The 21,062-nt window shown below is 42.0% G+C and overlaps 1 protein-coding gene across 1 annotated transcript in view; it reads left to right on the top strand.

The window, feature by feature from the left end:
- Positions 1-21,062, top strand: part of LOC103186406 (dystrophin-like) — a 775,626-nt gene that overhangs the window by 299,475 nt on the left and 455,089 nt on the right. The window contains 4 exon segments of the mRNA XM_042334068.1: positions 3,996-4,124; positions 10,306-10,479; positions 11,441-11,596; positions 20,134-20,304. Coding sequence (XP_042190002.1) covers positions 3,996-4,124; positions 10,306-10,479; positions 11,441-11,596; positions 20,134-20,304 — 630 coding nt within the window.

The following is a 21,062-nucleotide window of genomic DNA, read 5'->3' on the forward strand; positions in this document are numbered from 1 at the left end:
TTGGGGAGGTGTATTGATTATTTTATCTACCAGTCTTTAGGAATAGCAAGAAAAAGGTATGACTCAGAACAGTCCCCAATAGCAGATACAATAATTATCATATCTTTGACAAAGCATTTGCTTTTTTAACCCCAGTAGTACTGACAGCACAAGGTGATGTGATGGAATGGACAAGTAGAGACATGGATATATTTTAAAGAATTTCTAACATAACATTTTTAACACGCATTTGTTAGACATCGAAAAACGGAAGCTCCAATAATTGGTACAAGACGCTTTTGAGATGTTATCTTATATGCATCTCCGTGTTGGGCAGTTTTTCCCTCAGCACAGACATTATTTTCTTAAACAGGATGGCATATTACTGCACTGATGCAAAAACGCTCATCAAATTGTCAAATTGAGTGGCTCAGCTCAGTGGGATCACAGAAATAAAATAATGCACAACAACACATCCCAATTCATAATTCGAGATGGCTCATTTGTTTTCTTTGCTTTTGTTGAGCCACATTCTTACCGTGGACGTGTTGTCAATGAGATCAGCGTCTTTTGAACCTGACTCCCATTCCTCTCTCACTGCCACTATAACCTGAATGAAACTAACCACCCGCTCCCTTGACCCCATTCCTAACACTCTCCTTACCTCCCAGTTCCACCTCCTTGCCCCTCTACTCACAGACATCATAAATCTCTCCCTGACTACTTCTACCATTCCCACCCTTTTAAAAATGGCAGTCATCACTCCTATCCTTAAACAACCTTCCTGGACCCATTCCTGCTCTCAAAATATTGCCCCATCTCCAACCTCCCTTTCCTCTCCAAGGTCCTGGAATGAGTCAGTGCTTTGCTCCTTCCTCTCTTGTCACTCCCTTCAAGAACCTCTCCAATTGGGTTTCCGTGCCGCCCACAGCACAGAAACAGCCTTGGTCAAAGTGACAAATAACATTCTGTCCATTTGTGACCAGTGCTCCTCTGCCTTGTCCTCCTTGACCTCTCTGCTGCCTTTGACACCATTGACCACTCTATCCTTCTTCACCGCCTCTCCTCTCACCTCAACCTTCAGGGTTCTGTCCTCGAATAGTTCAGATCGTACCTCTCACACCATCTCCACTTCATCTCCACCTTCATCTTCAACTGTTTCTCCTCTAACCCTGCACCGTCTCTTGCGGGATACCTTAGGGCTCTGTCCTTGGTCCCCTCCTCTTCAATATTCAATACTTAATATTCCCCTTCCTCTTGGTGACATCATTCGCAGACATGGGGTTAACTTCCACATGAATGCAGCTGACACAAAACTGTTCCCCTCGGCCTCCACCCTTGACTCCAGAATGTCTGTCAGACATCAAGTCCTGGGTAAGAGCTAACTTTCTTCAGTTGAACGTCAACAAGACCGAAGTCCTCCTGATTGGCTCTCGTCAGTGTCTCCTCACCTCAGGTGCTGACAGCATCACTAGGCATGGTTGCACACACTACCTTACTAAGCCAGTCCAGAACTTTGGTGTCTTGTTTGATCCCCAATTATACTTTTTACCCCACATCCATGCCATGACTCGCTCTGCCTTCCCCCACCTCCACAACATTGCCTGGCTCCGCCACTGTCTCACCCCGCAGGTCAACGGAACGCTCATACATGCTTTCATAACATCCAGGTTTGACTATGCAAACTCCTTGCTTGTTGGCCACTCCAACTCCTCCCTCCATAGGCTGCAGATCATCCAGAACTCTGCAGCCCATGTTTTTTCCTGCACCAGTCTCCGTGATCTATCACCCCCATCCTCGCCCAACTCCACTGGCTTCCCATCACACAGAGAATACAATGAGGATTCTGGTCTTCACCTTGAAAGCCCTCCATGGTCTTGCTCCCCCCTACCTCTGCAACCTCCTATCCTGCACCATGCTGCCCGCTCCCTCCACTCAGCGGGCTCCGGCCTGCTCCACGTCCCACACTTTGCCCACCCCATCATTGGCGGGTGGGCCTTCTTCCACTCTGCCCCCACCCTCTGGAACTCCATCCCGCAGGCGCTCTGCCTCACCCCTCCTTTGCCTCCTTCAAGACCCATCTCAAGACCCTCCTCGTTGACTGTGTTTTCGATCAACCCCCTTCCCCCCTGCCCTCCACCTTCCCGAATCCCGACCCCCAGCTTGGGTCCAAAACATTGATTGTCCAGCGCCTTGCAACATCTTCTAGTTGTTGTTGTTGCTCAGCTGTTTGTCTTCATTGAGGAAAAGGACCCATCAGACCAAACAGACGTCACCTCAATGAAAGAGGCTGAGTAATGGGATAGGAGCAAGAAAGGTTTGCAGATCCAAGAAGGAAGCAGGATAAACCACACAATGGAAGAATGCAGGTCAAGTGAAATTGAAACCTGAGGGAGAGAAGGTACTGAGGATAGTGGAAGAGGGGATAAATGTAAGAGTGATTGGGGATGATAGTAAAAAAAAGTGGAAGTGGATAGACTTGAATGTGAGTGTATTGAATGAGAGCAAGAATGACTGATGGGTAAACAATAGGCAAAGGGGTTGAAGGTTGCGGCAATTGTGACGGAATAGGGAGCTTGCAAAATAAATAAGGACTTAAGATGTGATTGGGAATGAAGCATTCGCTCTTCCCATGTGTGTCAGTGGTAATACTCTCACCTCTGAATCAGAAGGTTATGGGTTCAACTCCACGCAAACTTGGAATCACATAGTCTAAGCTGACACTCCAGTGTGTCTGCCTGTTCAGGTCTATGGCACTATTCAAAGGCAGTAGGGAGTTTCTCCCGGTGTTCTGGCCAATAAATCCCCCAAATAAAACTGGTCACTTACTCCATTGCTTTTTGTAGGACATTGTTGTGCATTGTATTTCACCCATAAATTATACAGTCAAACCACTTTACAGTATATTCTGTGAATTGTTTGAGAGGTCTCCACAAAGCAATCAGGCACTATATAAAATGCAAGGATTATTATTATTATAAGGACACTTTACCATGTCCTAATAATAATAATAATAATCCTTGCATTTGATATAGTGCCTGATTGCCAAAACGCAGCACTCGATGTTATGAAGGCTAGTCCTTATTTGGATGAGTTCTGAGTTTGGGGGATACAGGTGCTAACGGCAGATGATGAGCAGCAGATCGTCTGAAGAACAGTCCGAATGCATTGGTAGAATTGTTTATTTTCTAAGTTTCCGTGATTTTCTTCCAAAAATATTACCTGACTCTTTTTTGAGTTGCTGGAATATAGCCAGGGTTGACTGATATATTTTAACTAATCACTGCACCATCACGTAAGCACATCAATACAGACAGGGACAATGTGCAAAATCCTGCATGCATACTTGAAATAACTAGGCCGGCTCTAAATAATTAAACAAGACTTCAGGTTTATTTTGCTTTTCAGATCTGCTGCAACTCAGCCAGATGTAAATAAGAACCCAATTATAATAATATTTCATGTCATCATACACTTCCCTACTGACATGTAGTGAAGATCCCTTGTTGCTTGTACATGCCAGAAAGATTTAAGTTTATTGAAGAGAGAAGTTGATTTTCTGAAAACATGTTGATAAAGTTAGGTCACTGGGTACAGAAAAGATCACTTTCCAACACCCTCCAAACTTGCAAATTGTGTTGATAATCTTCAGGATATGTTTCTGGTTGTGAATCAAATGATCCTGGCTCCACTGATACATTTGGATGGAATTGTGGGCTCAGTAGATATTGACATCTCGTTTAACGTTGTCTCAGATGTTTATTTCCCATGACGCTTAAAGAATTTTCAAAGGGAGGGAATTTTCTTCTGATAATTTCTGTTGCGCTTGTTTGATTTAATGCCCTATTCTTTGCCTTAGATTTAAGCATCTCAGCAAATATTTAAATTCTGGATAGTGTTCTGGATTCTGATCATGCTAACACCTTCAAATATTTTCTAAAGGAAGATTCTTTATTTCTAATTGTGAATTGATGGAATTTGTCACTCATCTTTGTGCATATTTATTGTTCAAACAGAAAATCCAATCTGAGTTGAGTAGTCATGAGATAAGTTTGGAAGAAATGAAGAAAAGAAACCAGGCCATTAACGGTGCGGGGCAGAGTAAATCTGCAGGACGAGTCCTTTCACAGATTGACGTGGCACAGGTAATTGTTAACTCACGTTTCAAAATTACTTCAACATTGGCTCAGGTACTCCCAATATTACTCCCACATTGGTATAGATACTCCATCCAACATTTTTCTAGCATTGGTGCAGGTACGTCAATATTTTCCAGAGTTGGTGCTCCAAGTATTGCTCTTCTTCAGCAACTGTTCCCTGCAACTGAAACAGATTTTGTTTTTAGTCCCTCACTTTTTTATGCAGTCCCTCACTTTTTATGCTAACCAAGTCCCCAAATATCTTACCAAATGTCATAGTGATTTTTTAGGTATCCTTCGCCTCATTCATTCTCCCAATCAAGCACAACACAAAATTCAGTTGCAGGTTTTCATCTTCTTGGATCTGCTGCCTTGGACATTGACTTTAACAACTTCAAACCTTAAATGTCCCTCCCATTTTCCCATCCTTGCCTCGGGTATGTGACTTTCAAACAAAATTGCCATAAATTTCAATGTTATTTTCTGTTGTCTTACCCCCAAATCTTTCTATCGTGTTTTTTAATTCAGAGAAATTGTGTGTGCATATTTGTGGAATTGTAATAGAGTTTTAGCATGAGATACTTGTAGGAGACTCCATTCATATGTGAATGTTGTTGGATTGAGAATGTAAATATTGGGATATGGTGCTGTTTGAGGTTTGGGACAGTTAGATAACAGTTCCTAGGATTTGGTGGAGGCACCAATTTAATATTCTCACACCATTTTTAACAGCAGAGGAGGGAGGATCACAATCTGTGTGACATTTGTGTGTGTTTGACGCCTCCTCTCTCTTTAACCAGGATTCCCCCTGCCTCCTCGTTCTCTTTTACCTCTCCGCCACGTTCAGCGCAATTGATCACACCATCCTCCTCCACAGCCTCTCCTCCCTCATCCACGTTAGTGGGATCTCGATCGCATGATTTGAGTCCTACTTGACAAACCGCCAACAATACATCTTGGCAAATTTTCTTCTTCCCACCCCCGCCCGGTCACCTATGGCGTACCCCAGGCCTCCATCCTTGGCTCCCTTCTTTTCCTTATCCACATGTTCCCTCTTGACGATGTAATCCGCAGCCATGGGATTAACTTCCAGATGTATGCAGATGACAGCCAAATCTACTTCTCCTCCAGCTGCGACTCCCAGTTCGCTGATGTCCTGTCAGCTTGTTTGACGGACATCAAGGCCTGGATGAGTGCAAATTTACTGCAGCTAAATGTCGGCAAGATGGGAGACATACTCTTTGGCTCCAGTCAACGTCTTCTCAACCTCCCTGGGCTCTCCCTCAGACTCACTGAATGCGTGTACAACTTAGATGTCAGGTTTGATCCCCAACTTTCCTATCTACCCCAGGTCCGTTCCCTGACAGGACCGCTTTTTTAAATCTCCGTTACGTTGCCCTCCTCTGTCTGTACCACACAACCAACGCAGCCAAAATGCTCGTCCACGCCTTCGTCATTTCCTGGTTGGACTATTCCAGTGCCCTTCTCGCTGGTCTCCCCAGCTCCACCATGCACAAAGTTCAATTAAATAAAAACTCCGCTGCCTAGATACTCACACAAAACTCCATACCCCCATCACACCAGTCCTTGCCAGGCTCCACTGGTTCCCAATTACTGAATGGATTGATTTTGAGATCCTCTATTCGTTTTCAAATTGCTTTGTGCCCTCGCGCCTCCCTACTTATGTGATCTGTTTACACCCCACTCTACCACCCCCTGCTTCTGCTTAGCTGGTTCCAGCCTCCTGTTTGTCCCTCTACGCCTCGAAACTCTGGAACTCTCTTCCTCAATTACCCCACATTTCCTTCTCTCTCCTCACTTTCAAATCCGGCCTAAAGACCTTTTTGATCGTGTTTATGTTAAGCGGACCCCTCCCTCTCCCACTGGCTCGGTGTCAGACTAAGCCACTGCCAAGTACTCCGGGACGCGATCCCATGTGAAGGGCACTATATAAATGCAAGTTGTTGTTGTTTGTGGGAATGTACGTGCCCATGCCTAAAGGACTGTTTTGTGTAAATCTCCAGGAGGAGAGAGATTCCAGACTGTTTCGGAGTTTCCACATTCCAAGAAGATCTTACACACACATACAGACACACACACTCAAACAGATATACCATGCACAAATGAGCAAAAGATCTATGGATCACTTGGCATTAAAAATTTATGTGTAGTGAGGGGCTGGGGTTGGAGGATTCACTTTGACTTCTTGGTGATGCTACAATTTGAAAACTCTACGAAAAAAAACTGGCTAGCCGGACTAATGGGTGGGGAGGAGGGGGAGATCTGGTCCAGTGAGCCAGAATTTCTGGCTCAGTGTAATTACAATGCTAGTGTCAGCATTAACCGGCTTTCTTCATTGCCAAAAATGCCGGTATCATTTGAATTATTTGAATCCCGCGAGCAAAAGATAGAGAATAAGTTGTTTTCTGCTCGCAGGATTCAAACTAAGTCAAAGTCGACCTCCCTGGCCACTGAAGGTCAGCAAGCACAGTGAGGTGAGAGCGCAGGCTAGGGGAATGGGGTTGATAGGAATTGTGTGTGTGTGCATGCGTCTCTGTGGAATTTAAATGAAACATTTCCATTTCGGGCCCAGTCCAACGAGGTATGAATTCCAGGTCCCCTATGGTAAACTATGGGGCTTATTGTACCCTAAACTGTGTTTTCTGGGAAGGTTGGGGGCTCGTTCTTTGCTGGGAAGACCCAGGAGATTGAAAACCCAATTTCAGTCTCATAAACAAAATATGTTTAACATACCTTGTAGTAGATTAACTATTAAATATTGCCATTCTGGGATGACTGTAGCTCACCTGTGATTGATCACAAAGCAATAATCGGTTATATACACATGCGTGAGGAAGTATTCATTGCACCTCATGGCTAGCCTTGGCATATCCTTCACCTTTAATCTGGGTGAAGAAGTGGTAGTAAAACTTTCAAAGGCTTTCCATAGTTCATCATTGTCAAAGAGCTGCCAATTTTCAAGCCATCAGCTTCAGAAAATTCCCCTGCTGTGTAAGCTAAATTATTATTCTTTCAGGCACTTTTGCAGTTATGCCTCATCTTCTGCAATATACTCCCAAAGAATTGAAGCGTGATGATGATTTGGAAGGATAGAAAGATGATTTCTGAAAGAACACTGAGGTTCTTTTTATCCTCTGAGAAAAAATACTTTGCATTCCTTGGCACAAACCGTGATTACATGGTGGGAAAATGTGAAGTTTCTCAGTTTTTATGGTGATCATCATCCTGTCACTTCAGATTGAAAATCATTCCCCAACACTGATCTAAGTGAGAAACCTGTTGTGTGGTTTGGTTCTCTTGTGATTTCATGCTTTATAAATGAGTAATGTCCAGGACCTTTTTGTGTCAGCTGGGAAATAGAAAGATAGAGAACGAGTTTTACTTGTTGTCAATCACCTTACCCCGCATATCGCTTGAAGTGTGTCAATTTAAAAAATTGGTTGTGTTGTTTCTTGAGAAAAGTGCATTGGCTTCAAATTATTTGATGTAGATTTAGTGCAAGCAGGAAGATACAGATTTCCACATAAAATGTCCATTTTCTTCTTCAAGCGGCAAAGGGCATCACTTTTTGACAGTCTATAATTCACGTATCTTGTGAAATGCATTACAGATATTTGAAATATCTTATATTTGAAACGGAATAATTGTACTTTCAATGATAGGACTTTCATGACAGTTAGTCAAGGCAGTGACAGAATGCAATCTGAGATAAAGTCCCAAGGGCAGGTTCCTGCATGGCTGGTTCTGAACTGAGATTTGAGTGAAGAAAGCTGCGTAACCATGTTATATTGCTTGTGGCGCAAGTGATCCCAGGATCTATTTCCCCCCTTTATCCTTTATTTTAGAGGAAATGCCACCTTTTTTTAGGGTTTTAAATCACACCTTTTGCAGCAACACTAGGGAAATTGGTCTCGGGAATTAGGGAACTTGATTAGTGAAACAACAGTTTTTCTCCTCTTCGCTGTTGTGGCTCTGTATATTTCTTGATGATCCACTTGGTTTCTTGGTAACTTGCTCACCTCTGCTAGCTTAATGTTGTCAATGACACTTAAGTGCCAGGCCTCCCATACATTGACTTATTTTTGTAAAATAATGCAAAATGTCTTTGGACTAATCATAGACCCCAAACTACAACTCAATAAACAAGTACTAGAAATCAGTGGAAATGTGGACTTGGACTATATATTTTTATATGTATGAGTATATATATATAAATAATATATAAAACTATACGTTGCTTTTCCAATGGTCTCCCATTCTGTATCCTGAGGATTATTGGTCATGATTTATTCATTTGTACACAGGAACATTTTAATGAATAAAAATGATATTTTTATTTGATCTAGTGCCTGTAAAGTCAAAACATTTCAGAGCACTTTTCAGGCAATTCCTGCCAATGCAACTCTGCATTGTATTTTGTCTCTTTGGCCATAGCTCTGTGTTGTACTTTGCCTATTGGAGTCCTGGCGCTCAGTGGTTAGAGCATTCGCCTCGCAAGCAAAAGACCTGGATTTGATTTCTAACAGGGCAAGTTTCTTTTATTCTACACACCTCTTTTTACCTAGCAATAAGTAGGAACCCAGTTGTTAGTCGATTGGTGGATTGCTTTTCAGGGGTAATAATTATTTTAAAAAAACTTTTAATAATAAACTGGTCACTCAATCCATGACTGTGAGGGACATTGCTGTGCGGAATTGGCTGCTGTGTTTCGCCCACAAAATATACAGTCAATTCACTTGACTGTATATTCTGTGAAGCGCTTTGAGACGTCTTGAAGACGTGATAATAACAACAACAAAATTACATTTGTATAGCGCCTTTCACATAGGGAGGATGTCCCAAGGCGCTGGACAGACAGAGTCACGGACCCGAGCTTGGGGTTGGGGAGGGTGGAGGGCAGGGGGGGAAGCAAGGAGATCGAAAGCACGGTTGAAGAGGAGGGTCTTGAGATGGGTCTTGAAGCTGACAAGGGAGGGGGAGAGGCAGAGGGACTAGGAGATGGATTTCCAGAGGGTGCGGACAGAGTGGCAGAAGGCCCGCCCGCCAATAGTGGGGCGAGCGACGTGGGGGACACGAAGCAGGCCAGAGCCCACTGAGCGGAGGGAGCAAGCAGGATGGTAGGGGGTTAGGAGGTCACTAAGGTAGGGGGAAGCAGGATCATGGAGGGCTTTGAAGGAGAGGACCAGGATCTTAAACTGTATCCTCTGTGTGATGGGAAACCAGTGGAGTTGGGCGAGGATAGGGGTGATAGGGTTGCGGAGCCTAGTGCGGGAGAGAATAAGTTCTGGATGATCTGCAGCCTGTGGAAGGAGGAGTTGGGGAGGCTAACAAGCAAGGAGTTTGCATAGTCAAGCCTCGATGTAGTGAAAGCATGTATGAGGGTTTCTGCGGCCTGCGGTGTGAGACAGTGGCAGAGCCGGGTGGTTTTTAATGGGGTGGGAACATTACCCGAGGACAGGGAGAGGTTAATGATGTCAGTGAGAAGAGGGGCAAGGAAGTGGAGCTGGGAGGTAAGGAGAGGGTAAGGGATGTGGTTGAGGTAGCAGGTGGTCGGTTTCATGCGGGTTATGGTGGTTATGAGAGAGGAGGGGGAGGCAGATAAGGCACTATATCAAATGCAAGGATTATTATTATTATATTACATGGCTAAATTGATATCAAGGTAGTGTGAAATATATTGTATTTTCATCTCAAATCCTGCTGGAGGTGGAATTCTCATCCATTGAACCCTGAAAGTATTAGATGTAAATAAACAAAATTGTTCTCATATACTGTACTTTTCTTCAACTAGATGTGTTTTGTGCAATGCTTAAGTGATTGGTTTGCAGCATTGGAGGTCGAATCATTTTGAAAAAGTTTTCATAACCCTTTTTAAATTACTGATTTTGTTAGCTGTAATTTTGCCTTTTTGTTATGCAAAATATTGTCTTGAAGTCTCAAACCACCTTTCAACAGTTTGGTTTGGGTCATCGATTAACATTTTGCGCGCACACACACACACACACAAACACAGAAACAGGTAGAGGGATTGGTGCAAGCAGATGGAGCTGAGTACCTCACTTATATTATCAACTCTCAGCAGAGAAATCCAATTCTATTATTGGGATTTATTATATTTTTATTTGCTGGTGTCTTTTGTTCACACATTCGGTGCCTCATTTTGCAGAAGAAGCAGCAGGAAGTGTCCACCAAGTTCCGCTTGTTCCAAAAACCAGCAAACTTTGAGCAGCATCTTTTGGAGTGTAAGAGGCTCCTGGATGAGGTGAAAGCAGAACTGGATAAATTGGAGACCAGCAGTGTGGAGCCTGACTTTGTGCAATCACAACTTGATAATTTTATGGTAGGTATAGAAGCTTTTCTCCAACCTTTAAGTCCATCCTACACCCTTGAGTTCATAATAACAAAAATAAGAACAAGTTTCTGTCTGAATAAGTTTGATTTTTGCATCAAATTGATGTAAATGGAGTTTTCCACATTGACAAAATTTGACAAAAAATGTAAGACAATGGGGTCTAATTTTACAATATTCACGCAGCAGTGGGAGTTGCTAATTTGAGCCTCCTGTTTGAGCTGAGCCTGAGTAGTCAGATCGGGTAACCAAAAGCTAAGAGACAGGAAATAGAGGAGTGAACAACCGTAAAGTCCTGTGGCTTAGTGGTTGTGGAGTCCTGTGGCTTAGTGATTAGACCATTTGCCTCGCAAGCGAAAGGATCTGGGTTCGATTCCCGAGCAGGGCGAAATTTTGGGCAAGTACTCTGCACACACTCCTCTGTTTACCTAACAGTAACTAGGAACCCAGTTGTTAGTCGATTGGCGGATCGCTTTTCCGGAGGTAATAATCCCTTCACAAAACAAAATAACTTAAAAGTAATAATAGTTTGGTCATACAATCCACAACTGTTTGTGGGACACCTCTGTGCGCAATTGGCTTCTGCATTTCGCCCACAAAACATGCAGTCAATTCACTTTACAGTATATTCTGTGAAGCGCTTTGAGACGTCTCGAAGATGTGATAAGGCAATGTATCAAATGCAAGGATTATTATTGTATACTGTTATAATTTGCTCAGTGGCTGTTTTACTGCACTTTGGGATTTTGTCATTTGTGTTTCCCACCTCTTTTGTGAATTAAATATTATACCTCAATGAATAAAGTTCAGCTATAACCAAAAAAAAGCCTTGTTGTGCAGCCCTTGTTTAGCGTGGTGTACTATGCTTCAATTTTCTCATGTACATAGTTTGAATTCTACCAAGTGAGAGAGAGCACATGCCAATGATTTTTTTCTGATGCCCAATTTTTAGAAGTTGTATAAAAGTCTGAGTGAAGTGAAGTCTGAAGTGGAAACGGTAATTAAAACTGGACGCCAGATTGTGCAGAAACAGCAAACAGAGAATCCCAAAGAACTGGACGAGCGGCTCACAGCCCTGAAACTGCAATATAATGAACTTGGAGCCCAGGTTAGCAATCTTCAACATTATTAGCTACTTTGCTTGCTGATGTTCAACAGAGAAGGAATGAAAGAAGATTTTGTATCCCACTGAGACCTAGTTGGATACAGCATTTCTACACTAGTGTGGAACTGTGCTGAGATCAAAGTGGAATTTATTTGAATATCACTATCAACAGTGATGATAGACACTATACTTAATGATGATTTTGTAGATTTTCTCAAATTCTGTAGATTTTGATCTTTTGTAGATTTTGATGGATAACGGCTATCATATTAAGAAAGCCATTGGCCTGGGATTTATTTATTGCGGAGATTTGTAAAAGAATTTGAGAGTATCGATTTCTTCATAAAATGGGACATTTCTCATACCAAATCGCTGAAACTCATTCCAGACACCAATCTTGGCCATAATCTGACTTCCCTTCCAGGTAATTGGAATGAGGTGCATGTGGATATGTGCAGGATTCACCATTTATGAATCCCTGAAATGCATACTGCTATTATTTCTGATATCAACAGTGCAGCAGTATAAACATTTGTGTTTTGAATCACTGCAAGATTGTTGCAAGATGTGCTATGCTAAACAGATGCTGTTGATATAAGCACTGTCCAGCTCCAAGTAAATCAGCAGATGATGAGATATAATGTTGCATTGGTGACATCATGCTTCTCAACTTCATCAGCTTCTAGTAAGAAGTCCAGAACCACCTTTATCCAGAACAGCTTCCCCTAGTCTGCAGTGGAGTCGGAAGTGGAGACTCAAAACACCTTAATTTAATCACCCAGAGTTAGAATTGGAACTTCTTCCTCCTAAAAGAGAATACAGTTAAGTCAGAAAGCTCAGTCTTCATTGCCTCCTATGTCCTGAGCTACATTAAAGAGGGGTCTCGACATTAAATGTTTACCAAGCCTGGTTCTCTGACTTTCTGCTGTACCATGGACCTGATGGCCTACATCCTAGGATTTTAAAAGAGGTGGCAACTGAGATAGTGGATGGCTTGACTTTGATCTTCCAAAATTCTCTGGATTCTGGAACTGTTCCTTGATTGGAAGATTACAAACATAACACCACTATTTAACAAAGGTGGGAGAGAAAAGATGGGGACTATAGACCAGTTAGTCTGACATCAGTGGTAGGGAAAATTCTTGAGTCCTTAATTAAGGATGTCATTATGGGATTCCTGGAAGACCATAACAAGATTAGGCAGAGTCAACATGGCTTTACAAAAGGGAAGTCATGCTTAACTAATCATTTAGAGTTTTTTGAAGATGTATCTAGCGTCAGATATGGGGGAACCAGTAGATGTAGTATATTTAGATTTTAAAAAGGCATTTGACAAAGTGCCACACAGAAGGCTACTGCACAAGGTTAAGGCCCACGGGATTAATGGGAACATATTAGCATGGATTGAAGAGTGGCTAACTGGTAGAAAACAGAGAGTAGGGATAAACGGGTCATTCTCGAATTGGCAGGATGTGACTAGTGGAGTGCCACAAGGATCAGTGCTTGGGCCTCAGCTATTTACAATTTACATCAATGATCTAGATGAGGACATTGAATGCAACATATCTAAATTCGTGGATGACACTAAACTAGGTGGGAGAGTAAGCTCTGAGGATGATGCAGAAAGATTGCAACGGGATATAGATAGGCTAGGGGAGTGGGCGAGTAGGTGGCAGATGGAATTTATTGTAGGGAAGTGTGAAGTTATTCACCTAGGTAGCAAAAGTAGAAAAAACAGATTATTTTCTAGAGGGGGAGAGATTAGATAGTGTTAGTGTACAGAGGGATTTGGGTGTCCTTGTACACCAGTCTCTAAAAGTTAGTTTGCAGGTGCAGCAAGCAACTAAGAAGGCGAACGGCATGTTAGCATTCATTGGAAAAGGTTTAGAGTACAAGAGTAGGGAAGTCTTGCTGCAACTGTATAGAGCCTTGATGATAGGGTGAGGATAGGGTGAATAAACTAGGGCTGTATTCTCTAGAGTACAGAAGAATTAGGGGAGATCTTATTGAAACATATAAGATTCTTAAAGGGCTGGATAAAGTAGACACTGAGGGACTTTTTTCCTGGTAGGAGAATCTATAACCAGGGGTCACAGTCTTAAAATTAAGGGTCAGCCTTTTAGAACAGAGTAGATGAAACATTTCTTCACTCAGAGGGTAGTGAATTTATGGAATAAATGGGTGTAGATGCTCAGTCCTTGAACATTTTCAAGGCTGAGACTGATAGATTTTTAAAAAATAGAGGGATATGGGGATAGGGCAGGTAATTAGAGTTAGGTCAGAAGATCAGCCATGATCTTATCGAATGGCGGGGCAGGCTCGAGGGGCCGAATCCTGCTCCTAATTCTTATGTTCTTCTGTTCTAAGGCAAAAGTCCCTTCTTCTCAACAAGCCAAACAATATCCAATGCAATGTCATAAGTGTAAAAAATCACATCTGTGCATGTGCCATTCAACTAATTCACAGAACTCCCCAGACAATTGCCCAAACCAAGCAAATGGCTTTCAGTGATTTCTTCAATATTGTCGATAGTTATAGTCACTATGAAATGAACAACTTGTTCCAGCATGCATTATTTAAGTGGTGGATTATTTTAATGAATGAAATCTATCCCTAGGAAGCCTCATTGCACCCAGAATAACCTGAAAAATGAAATGCAGACTAATTAGATCATTAAGCCATTAACTGTTTCAATCAATGCAAAAGTTCAGCACAGTGTATGGACCATTTGGCTGATGTGCAAAAGCAGATAGTGCAGCTCCAGAAAATAAATGTTATACCATTTCAATCCTGGTCTAAATTCTTGACTATCCAGCGCCTTGGGATGCCCTCCCAACGTGAAAGGCGCTATACAAATGTAATTTGTTGTTATTTTCAACATTACTGAATGGAGATTGTTTCAGGACAAGAAGATGGTGTTCAGGGGGCAACATGTCAGCACGGAACCTTCTAATACAGCCTGAAAGCAACCTAGATGTTGTGTTGAGCAGGAAATTCCATGCTTCCTTAATAGGGTAAAAATATATTATAATGTTAATAACCCTTAGTTTGATGTACAGTCAAACCTGTTCAAGCAACCAATGCCATTCAACAAACAACCCTTGCTAACAATCACCCTGGAACAGAAAGGACAGTCCAGTTCACACACCCAGGAACCCTGACTCAGAGGTCACCTTTATATAAAGATCACTTTGGGTCGGTTCTCTCAGTGATTGTTGAAGGTATATTTGACTGTAGTATGTATAAGTTGAGAATGTTTCAAAGAACTCACAGGATTTCTGTGATGTGACTGTATTTGTAAAGTTTTTGTAAACCTGGTAAGAATGTGGAAAGAACACAAAAGGAATTAATTGCGAAATATTCTGAAATATATTTCAGCTGAGGAACATTTGTAAATGATAACGTTGGGCATGCAAGGTAAATAGAGGATGTGTGAGCCGCATTCACTGCACCTCTACTGTCAGCCAAATGACACACTTTTTTTAAAAAAAAGGACCAAAAAGTCAAGTCATCAAGTCACTCTAGAAACTACTTCCTGGAGACTGGACTTGGAAGCTGACCTTTTTTTTAATACATAAGCCAGCGCGTGGGAAATGATCTGATCAGCTTCATGAAAGTACAGTGAGTGCGGAAGCATTACCACAGCCCCGTTATTAAAGCAGGTTTGGGTTTTATCTATCCCGACAGCTGCCTTATAACAAGGTTGCACTATATATGTATCTGCATGATTACATTGATTAAAGGTAAGCCGATTAAGCATTCTCCAAAATTTAAGTGTTCCAGTATTGACTGGAACACTTAAATTGGGAATAAATAAGAAAGCGAGTTGTACAAAGCTACAGGAAATGGAGGAGAGGACTCTGGGAGGGTTCATTGAAAAGGAATCTTTGAAGTACAAAGAATACCCTAGAGATGAGTGTTGCTAAGATGTTGAGTTTAATAGTAAAAGGTTCTTCCTGCATTTTAACAGTAAAACAATGAGATAGAGAAGAAGGTGGAACTAACGGATGAAAGTGGTAGTCAAGTTAAAGAAGGTAAAATTGTGAAATGGTTTTGATGACCCATGTATCAAAACACCAAGGTCTCCATCCTTGTGGGTACATTTCCATTTAGGGCATGATCCTCTCTACCCTTTGTTCTGCCGAAGTTCATAACTTTACTTTTACTGAAGTGTAGCTGCCACTTTTTTAATGATAAACTCAGCCTTTGGAAACTGTACAAGTTGATTTTCATCATTTCACCACTCTTCCAATTTGGTGTCATTTCAAATTTAGGTCTCTTTGATAGCATACTAGCCTTTGAATAATTTGTAAAAGTGAAAGAAAAAAGGTATAAATAAAATTATACACTTGTATCTGTACAAATAATACAAAGCCTTTAGCTCTAACATTATACAGATACAATATTAGATATGTATATTAGATACAGATCTAATATCTAGCGAAGCACAGAGTTGTAAATAAATTATTAAATTTCATTTCAATTGATTTTTTTAACTTAGAATATCAACTAATCTGAAATCAGAAGTGTGGGATTCCAATCTCTGATATTTGTTGGCTGTCACATCAATAAGTGTGAAAGTGATAGTCCAGTGTTCATCAGATCTGATAATTCTTAATTACTTAAATAATTATTAATTATGTATTAAATGAATTTATTATTAATTATTTGGAAGCCAAAACCCAGAGGTCCATTTAAGTGAGTATAATAGTAGGGTTCAGTGTTGCATTTTCCTGAGTTTTCTAAGGTACATAAATCAGCTTCCATATTAAGATTGAATTTAAGAATTTTCGGCGTCATCTTAAATTTGAAGACAAAAAGCACTTACAGGCAATGGACAAACCGGAATTTTGGAGTTCGGATATATCCAAAAAGTTGAGAACATTGAGCTTTGCATTGGATGAAAATAATTTAGGTTTGCAAATTGTGTGTGTATGGCTTTCCAAAGCGTGATACGCTTTGTGTTTTAGATGATCCTACTGATTAAATACAAGCTGCAGGTGGCAGTGTGCACTTACAAGAAACACTTAATTTTACAACTCTTGACTTTTTGTATGTTTACATTAAATTGTGAAGTAAAGCTTTATGTGAAAATTGTGTTTAGTTGGATGTTGCTGGAACAGCATTTTTTTGTTTTATTGGTAACTGGGAAAAGGCGAGTCACTGTTGGGCAAAGAAGAGTTTTTAAAATAAAGTGTACATTTTGAACAGCTAACAACAATATCCATTGTGTATGCTCTGGCTACCTCTCAGTAAAGGTGTAGTTTGTGGATAGTCAATTTGTTAAGTCAGTTTGGTCGCTGCTAGATCAGAGTTATCAGGCTGATAGGTCTTTAAAATGATGAGGACTTTTAATAAAATAGATTCGGAGAAATTATTTCCTTTGGTCAGTACATCAGTGACTAAAGGGCATTGATAGTCAGCAAGGTAGCAATTTCTCTTCCAGGTTTGGTGATCACAACAACAACAAAAAGATTACATTTGCATAGCGCCTTTCACGTCGGGAAGATGTCCTAAGGCTCTGGGCAGTGTACAGCATTTCAGACCCGAGCTGGGGTCAGGGGGGGAAAAGGGAGGGGAAGGGGGGTGGCTGACGGCATGGTCGAAGAGGAGGGTCTTGAGGCGGGACTTGAAGGAGGCTAAGGAGGGGCCGACCAAAGGAATTCCAGAAGTTGGGAGCAGAGTGGCTGAAGGCTCTCTCGCCAATGGTGGAGCGAGTGGGTCGGGGGAAGTGGAGCAGGCCAGAGCCGGTTGAGCGGAGGGAACGGGCGGGTTGGTAGGGGGTTAGGAGGTCGCAGAGATAGGGTGAGGTGAGGCCATGGAGGGCTTTGTGGGTGAGGACCAGGATCTTGAATTGGATCCTCTGAAGGATAGGGAGCCAATGGAGTCAGGCGAGAATGGGGGAGATGGGGTCACAGAGTTTAGTGCGGGAGAGGACACGTGCTGCAGAGTTCTGCATTATCAGTAACCTGTGGAGGGAGGATTTGGGAAGGCCGGCAAGCAGGGCATTTACATAGTCGAGCCTGGAGGTAATGAAGGCATGAACAAGAGTTTCAGCAGCCTGAGGGGTGAAGTAGTGGCGGAGTCGGGCGATGTTACGGAGGTGAGGGAAGGCAGAGCAGGCCATGGCTTGGATGTGGGGAAGAAGACAGTTGAGGGTCGAACAAGACACCTAGGTTCCTGACTGGCTTGGTGAGTTGTAGTGTGCAACCATGGAGGTTGATGCTGCCAGAGCCTGAGGTGCCGAGGCGCTGGTGTGAGCCAATCAGGAGGGCCTCAGTCTTGTTCACATTCAACTGTAGGAAATTTCTCCTCATCCAGGAATTGATGTCTGACAGGCAGTCTGTCAGGACAGCAGTGGTCCTGGAGTTGAGGATGGAGGCAGAAAGATAGAGTTGGGTGTCATCCGCATACACGTGGAAGTTGACCCCATGTCTGCGGATGATGTCACCAAGGGGGAGCATGTAGATATTAAAGAGGAGAGGGCCAAGAACAGAGCCCTGGGGGATGCCAGAAGTGACAGTGCGGGGGCTGGAGGAGAAACCGTTAGAGGCAACAAAATGGAGATGGTGAGAGAGATAGGAATCAAACCAGGCAAGGGCAGGTCCGTGAAGATTAAGTAAAGGGGAGAGGCGATATATGAGGATGGAGTGGTTGACAGTGTCGAAGGCGGCAGAGAGGTCGAGGAGGACAAGGGGCGGAGGGAGTCCTGATCACAGAATGTCATTAGTGAATGGCGAGAAAGAAAGGAGCAGAGCTGGGATGCGACGACTTGTTCCAGGACCTTGGAGAGGAATGGGAGGTTAGCGATCAAGGCAGGATCTACATTAGCTTTCAAGAGGGAATGTAGTAAATATCTAAAAATGAATAATTTGCAGGGGTATGGGCAAAAGGGTATGGGGATAAGTGTGACTGAATGGATTACTTTTCAAAAAGGTCAAGGTCTAGAACTGAGGAAAAGTTTGACCATGGCATTTCTCAGGGCATATAACAGCGCTACAATTTAATAATTTTCAAACATAATGGGCTGAATGACTTCTTCGGTTCTGTAAATTTCTATGCATTTATGTACCTCATTTATCTCCTTCACCTGTGATGCATTCATTGCCCCAGCAGATAGTATGGCCGAGATCATGAATATGAGGAATCAGAAACAAAGGTGCAAGTCCATTCCCTACCACTTGATGGCACAGCCTGTTAGTGCATCAATACGTTGTGCCACCCCATTGTTCCCAGTTCACATTATTCTTGTAACTAGAGCTGACCCTGAGCCAAACGATACCAGGAGAGAGCAAATTGCCTGCTTTTAGCCACTGTGCTTACATTGTAATAAGTGAGAGCAAGTCCATGCAACAGAAGCAAAGCCCAATACAGTTTGACATTTGAACCTGAAGGAATGTTTATCTATCTGCACTTATACTGTTCATTCATTCATGGCAATACACAAAATGCAACTGGCATAAGGTCTAGAAATGAGGACATGTTTGTTCATAGCTTTTCTCAGGGCAAATTTCAACCCTACAATGTAATAATTTACTCAAAGCTTACAATTAAAACGATTTCCCTTTGAAAGAACAATGTTTTGTCTGTGTTACTTAATAACTATGAGATAAGGCCATTCATATAATTCATTCATATTTGATGTGCAACAGGAAAATAATTAGGGAATATGTGGTGGCGCACTTATGTCTCTGGGAAATGAGTAATGGGACGTGATCAATTAGAAGAAGCAAATTATTAACAATGCTGTAGAACCAGAGGACACTGGCCTGAGATTGAACCAGGGTAAATTCAGAACAAATCTGTGGAAACACTGCTTCAGTGAGCAAGTAGTAAACTTATCGAACAAGCTCCCTAGGGAGACAGTGGAAGCAGAAAATGTTATTTGTTTCAAGAACAAATTAGATAGATTTCTCCTAGAAAATAATATCTCGAGATGCAGTATATTGTTTGGGACATAACATGTCAAGCGACTGCCAGGATGGTGGAAGATGAACTAGATGGACGTTGGTTTTCTTTCATCTGGCAAATTCCTGTGTTCTGTGTCATTTGGAGTGAATGACCTGTCTTGGAAAACGTTATGTAAAAAAGTATTTCCAACCCGCTCCCTTCATCTTTTGCATGGGCAATAGCTACCTTCTGGTACCTGACTTGAATGGCTAATCTTCATGTGTGATCTTAGGGTTAGGGTTAGGCAATAAGTGTCTTGGGAAATATCACAGTCAAACCCAATGCTATCCTCAATTAACATGCACCCTCCAAAAGGATTCATTAGATAGTGATCAGGAACTTTGCCTAAAACAGGATACTGAGGTCAATTGTGACACCATCATTAGCAGGTTGACTTAAAACATACTAGAGATCACGACAGATTTCTTTAGTCGCTGGCTCAGGATCACATCAAGTATAAGACCTGTCTGTGCATTGAGGTCACTAATAGGAAAAATGAGTGGTAACAATAGATAGGCAAGTTTGCCTGCAATTAGTTTATAGCAGCAAGTAAGAAATCTGAATGTGAAATTGTGTGCTCTGCTTTGTAGGTGACTGAAGGGAAGCAAGAATTAGAAAAGTGTCTGAAATTGTCCCGCAAGCTAAGGAAGGAAGTCAATGCCTTGACGGAGTGGCTGGCAGCAACAGATGCAGAGCTGACAAAGCGATCAGCGGTTGAAGGAATGCCAACTAATTTGGATGCTGAAGTTGCTTGGAGTAAGGTAAGAATAGCTCAGGTATTTCAAGAGAAGTAATACCAAGGAAATGTCCTTATTGAACTTGCAGATCAGAGCAGCAAAAAGGGCATTTTACTTGTTGAAATTCAACATGCGTTAATCATATGTTAATTAAGGAGGATTCCTTTTTATCAACTGAAGCATGATTGAGATGTATGATGCAGTGATCCACCCGGTACCACTGCCTGGAACTCCACCCAGAGTTCAAATGCAGAGTTTATATCTGCTAAACAAAATTAGCAAATAATAAGGGAAACCATAATAAAAATGAATGGCTTTCTTCATCTGAACCTCTCTTGTGCACCAGCTCAAATCCTTGCTTGAAATGCATCCAGATTACATTTCTCACCAACCAGACCAATAAGCAGCACCTTGACAAAGCAGGATGTGGTCCCCATCAAGAACCATTCTTTGACAATTGGATCAAATTATCAATTAATCAATTAATGAAAAAAATGCCACAGACATAGGCATTCCAGAAAAAGTAAATTACTGACAGATTAATTCTAAAAAGCATTACTTTCCTCCTTATCTGTTTCCCTCATCCTATGCATTTTCCACTACATTTCTTCTCATTATCCTCTTTCTTTTTCTCCACTCACCATTGCTCTGCTCTTCCCTTCCTTGTGTCCTCTTGCCTTATTGTTCTACTTTCCTCTTCACTCACCTTAACCTTTCCTTCCTCCAGCCCAACCCCTCCATTTTCTTCCTGCCTAGTTATGGTAGTGTTTGCATGTAAAATA

This window comes from Callorhinchus milii, unplaced genomic scaffold, assembly GCF_018977255.1.
Source record: "Callorhinchus milii isolate IMCB2004 unplaced genomic scaffold, IMCB_Cmil_1.0 Scaffold4, whole genome shotgun sequence".
Taxonomy (NCBI): Eukaryota; Metazoa; Chordata; class Chondrichthyes; order Chimaeriformes; family Callorhinchidae; genus Callorhinchus; species Callorhinchus milii.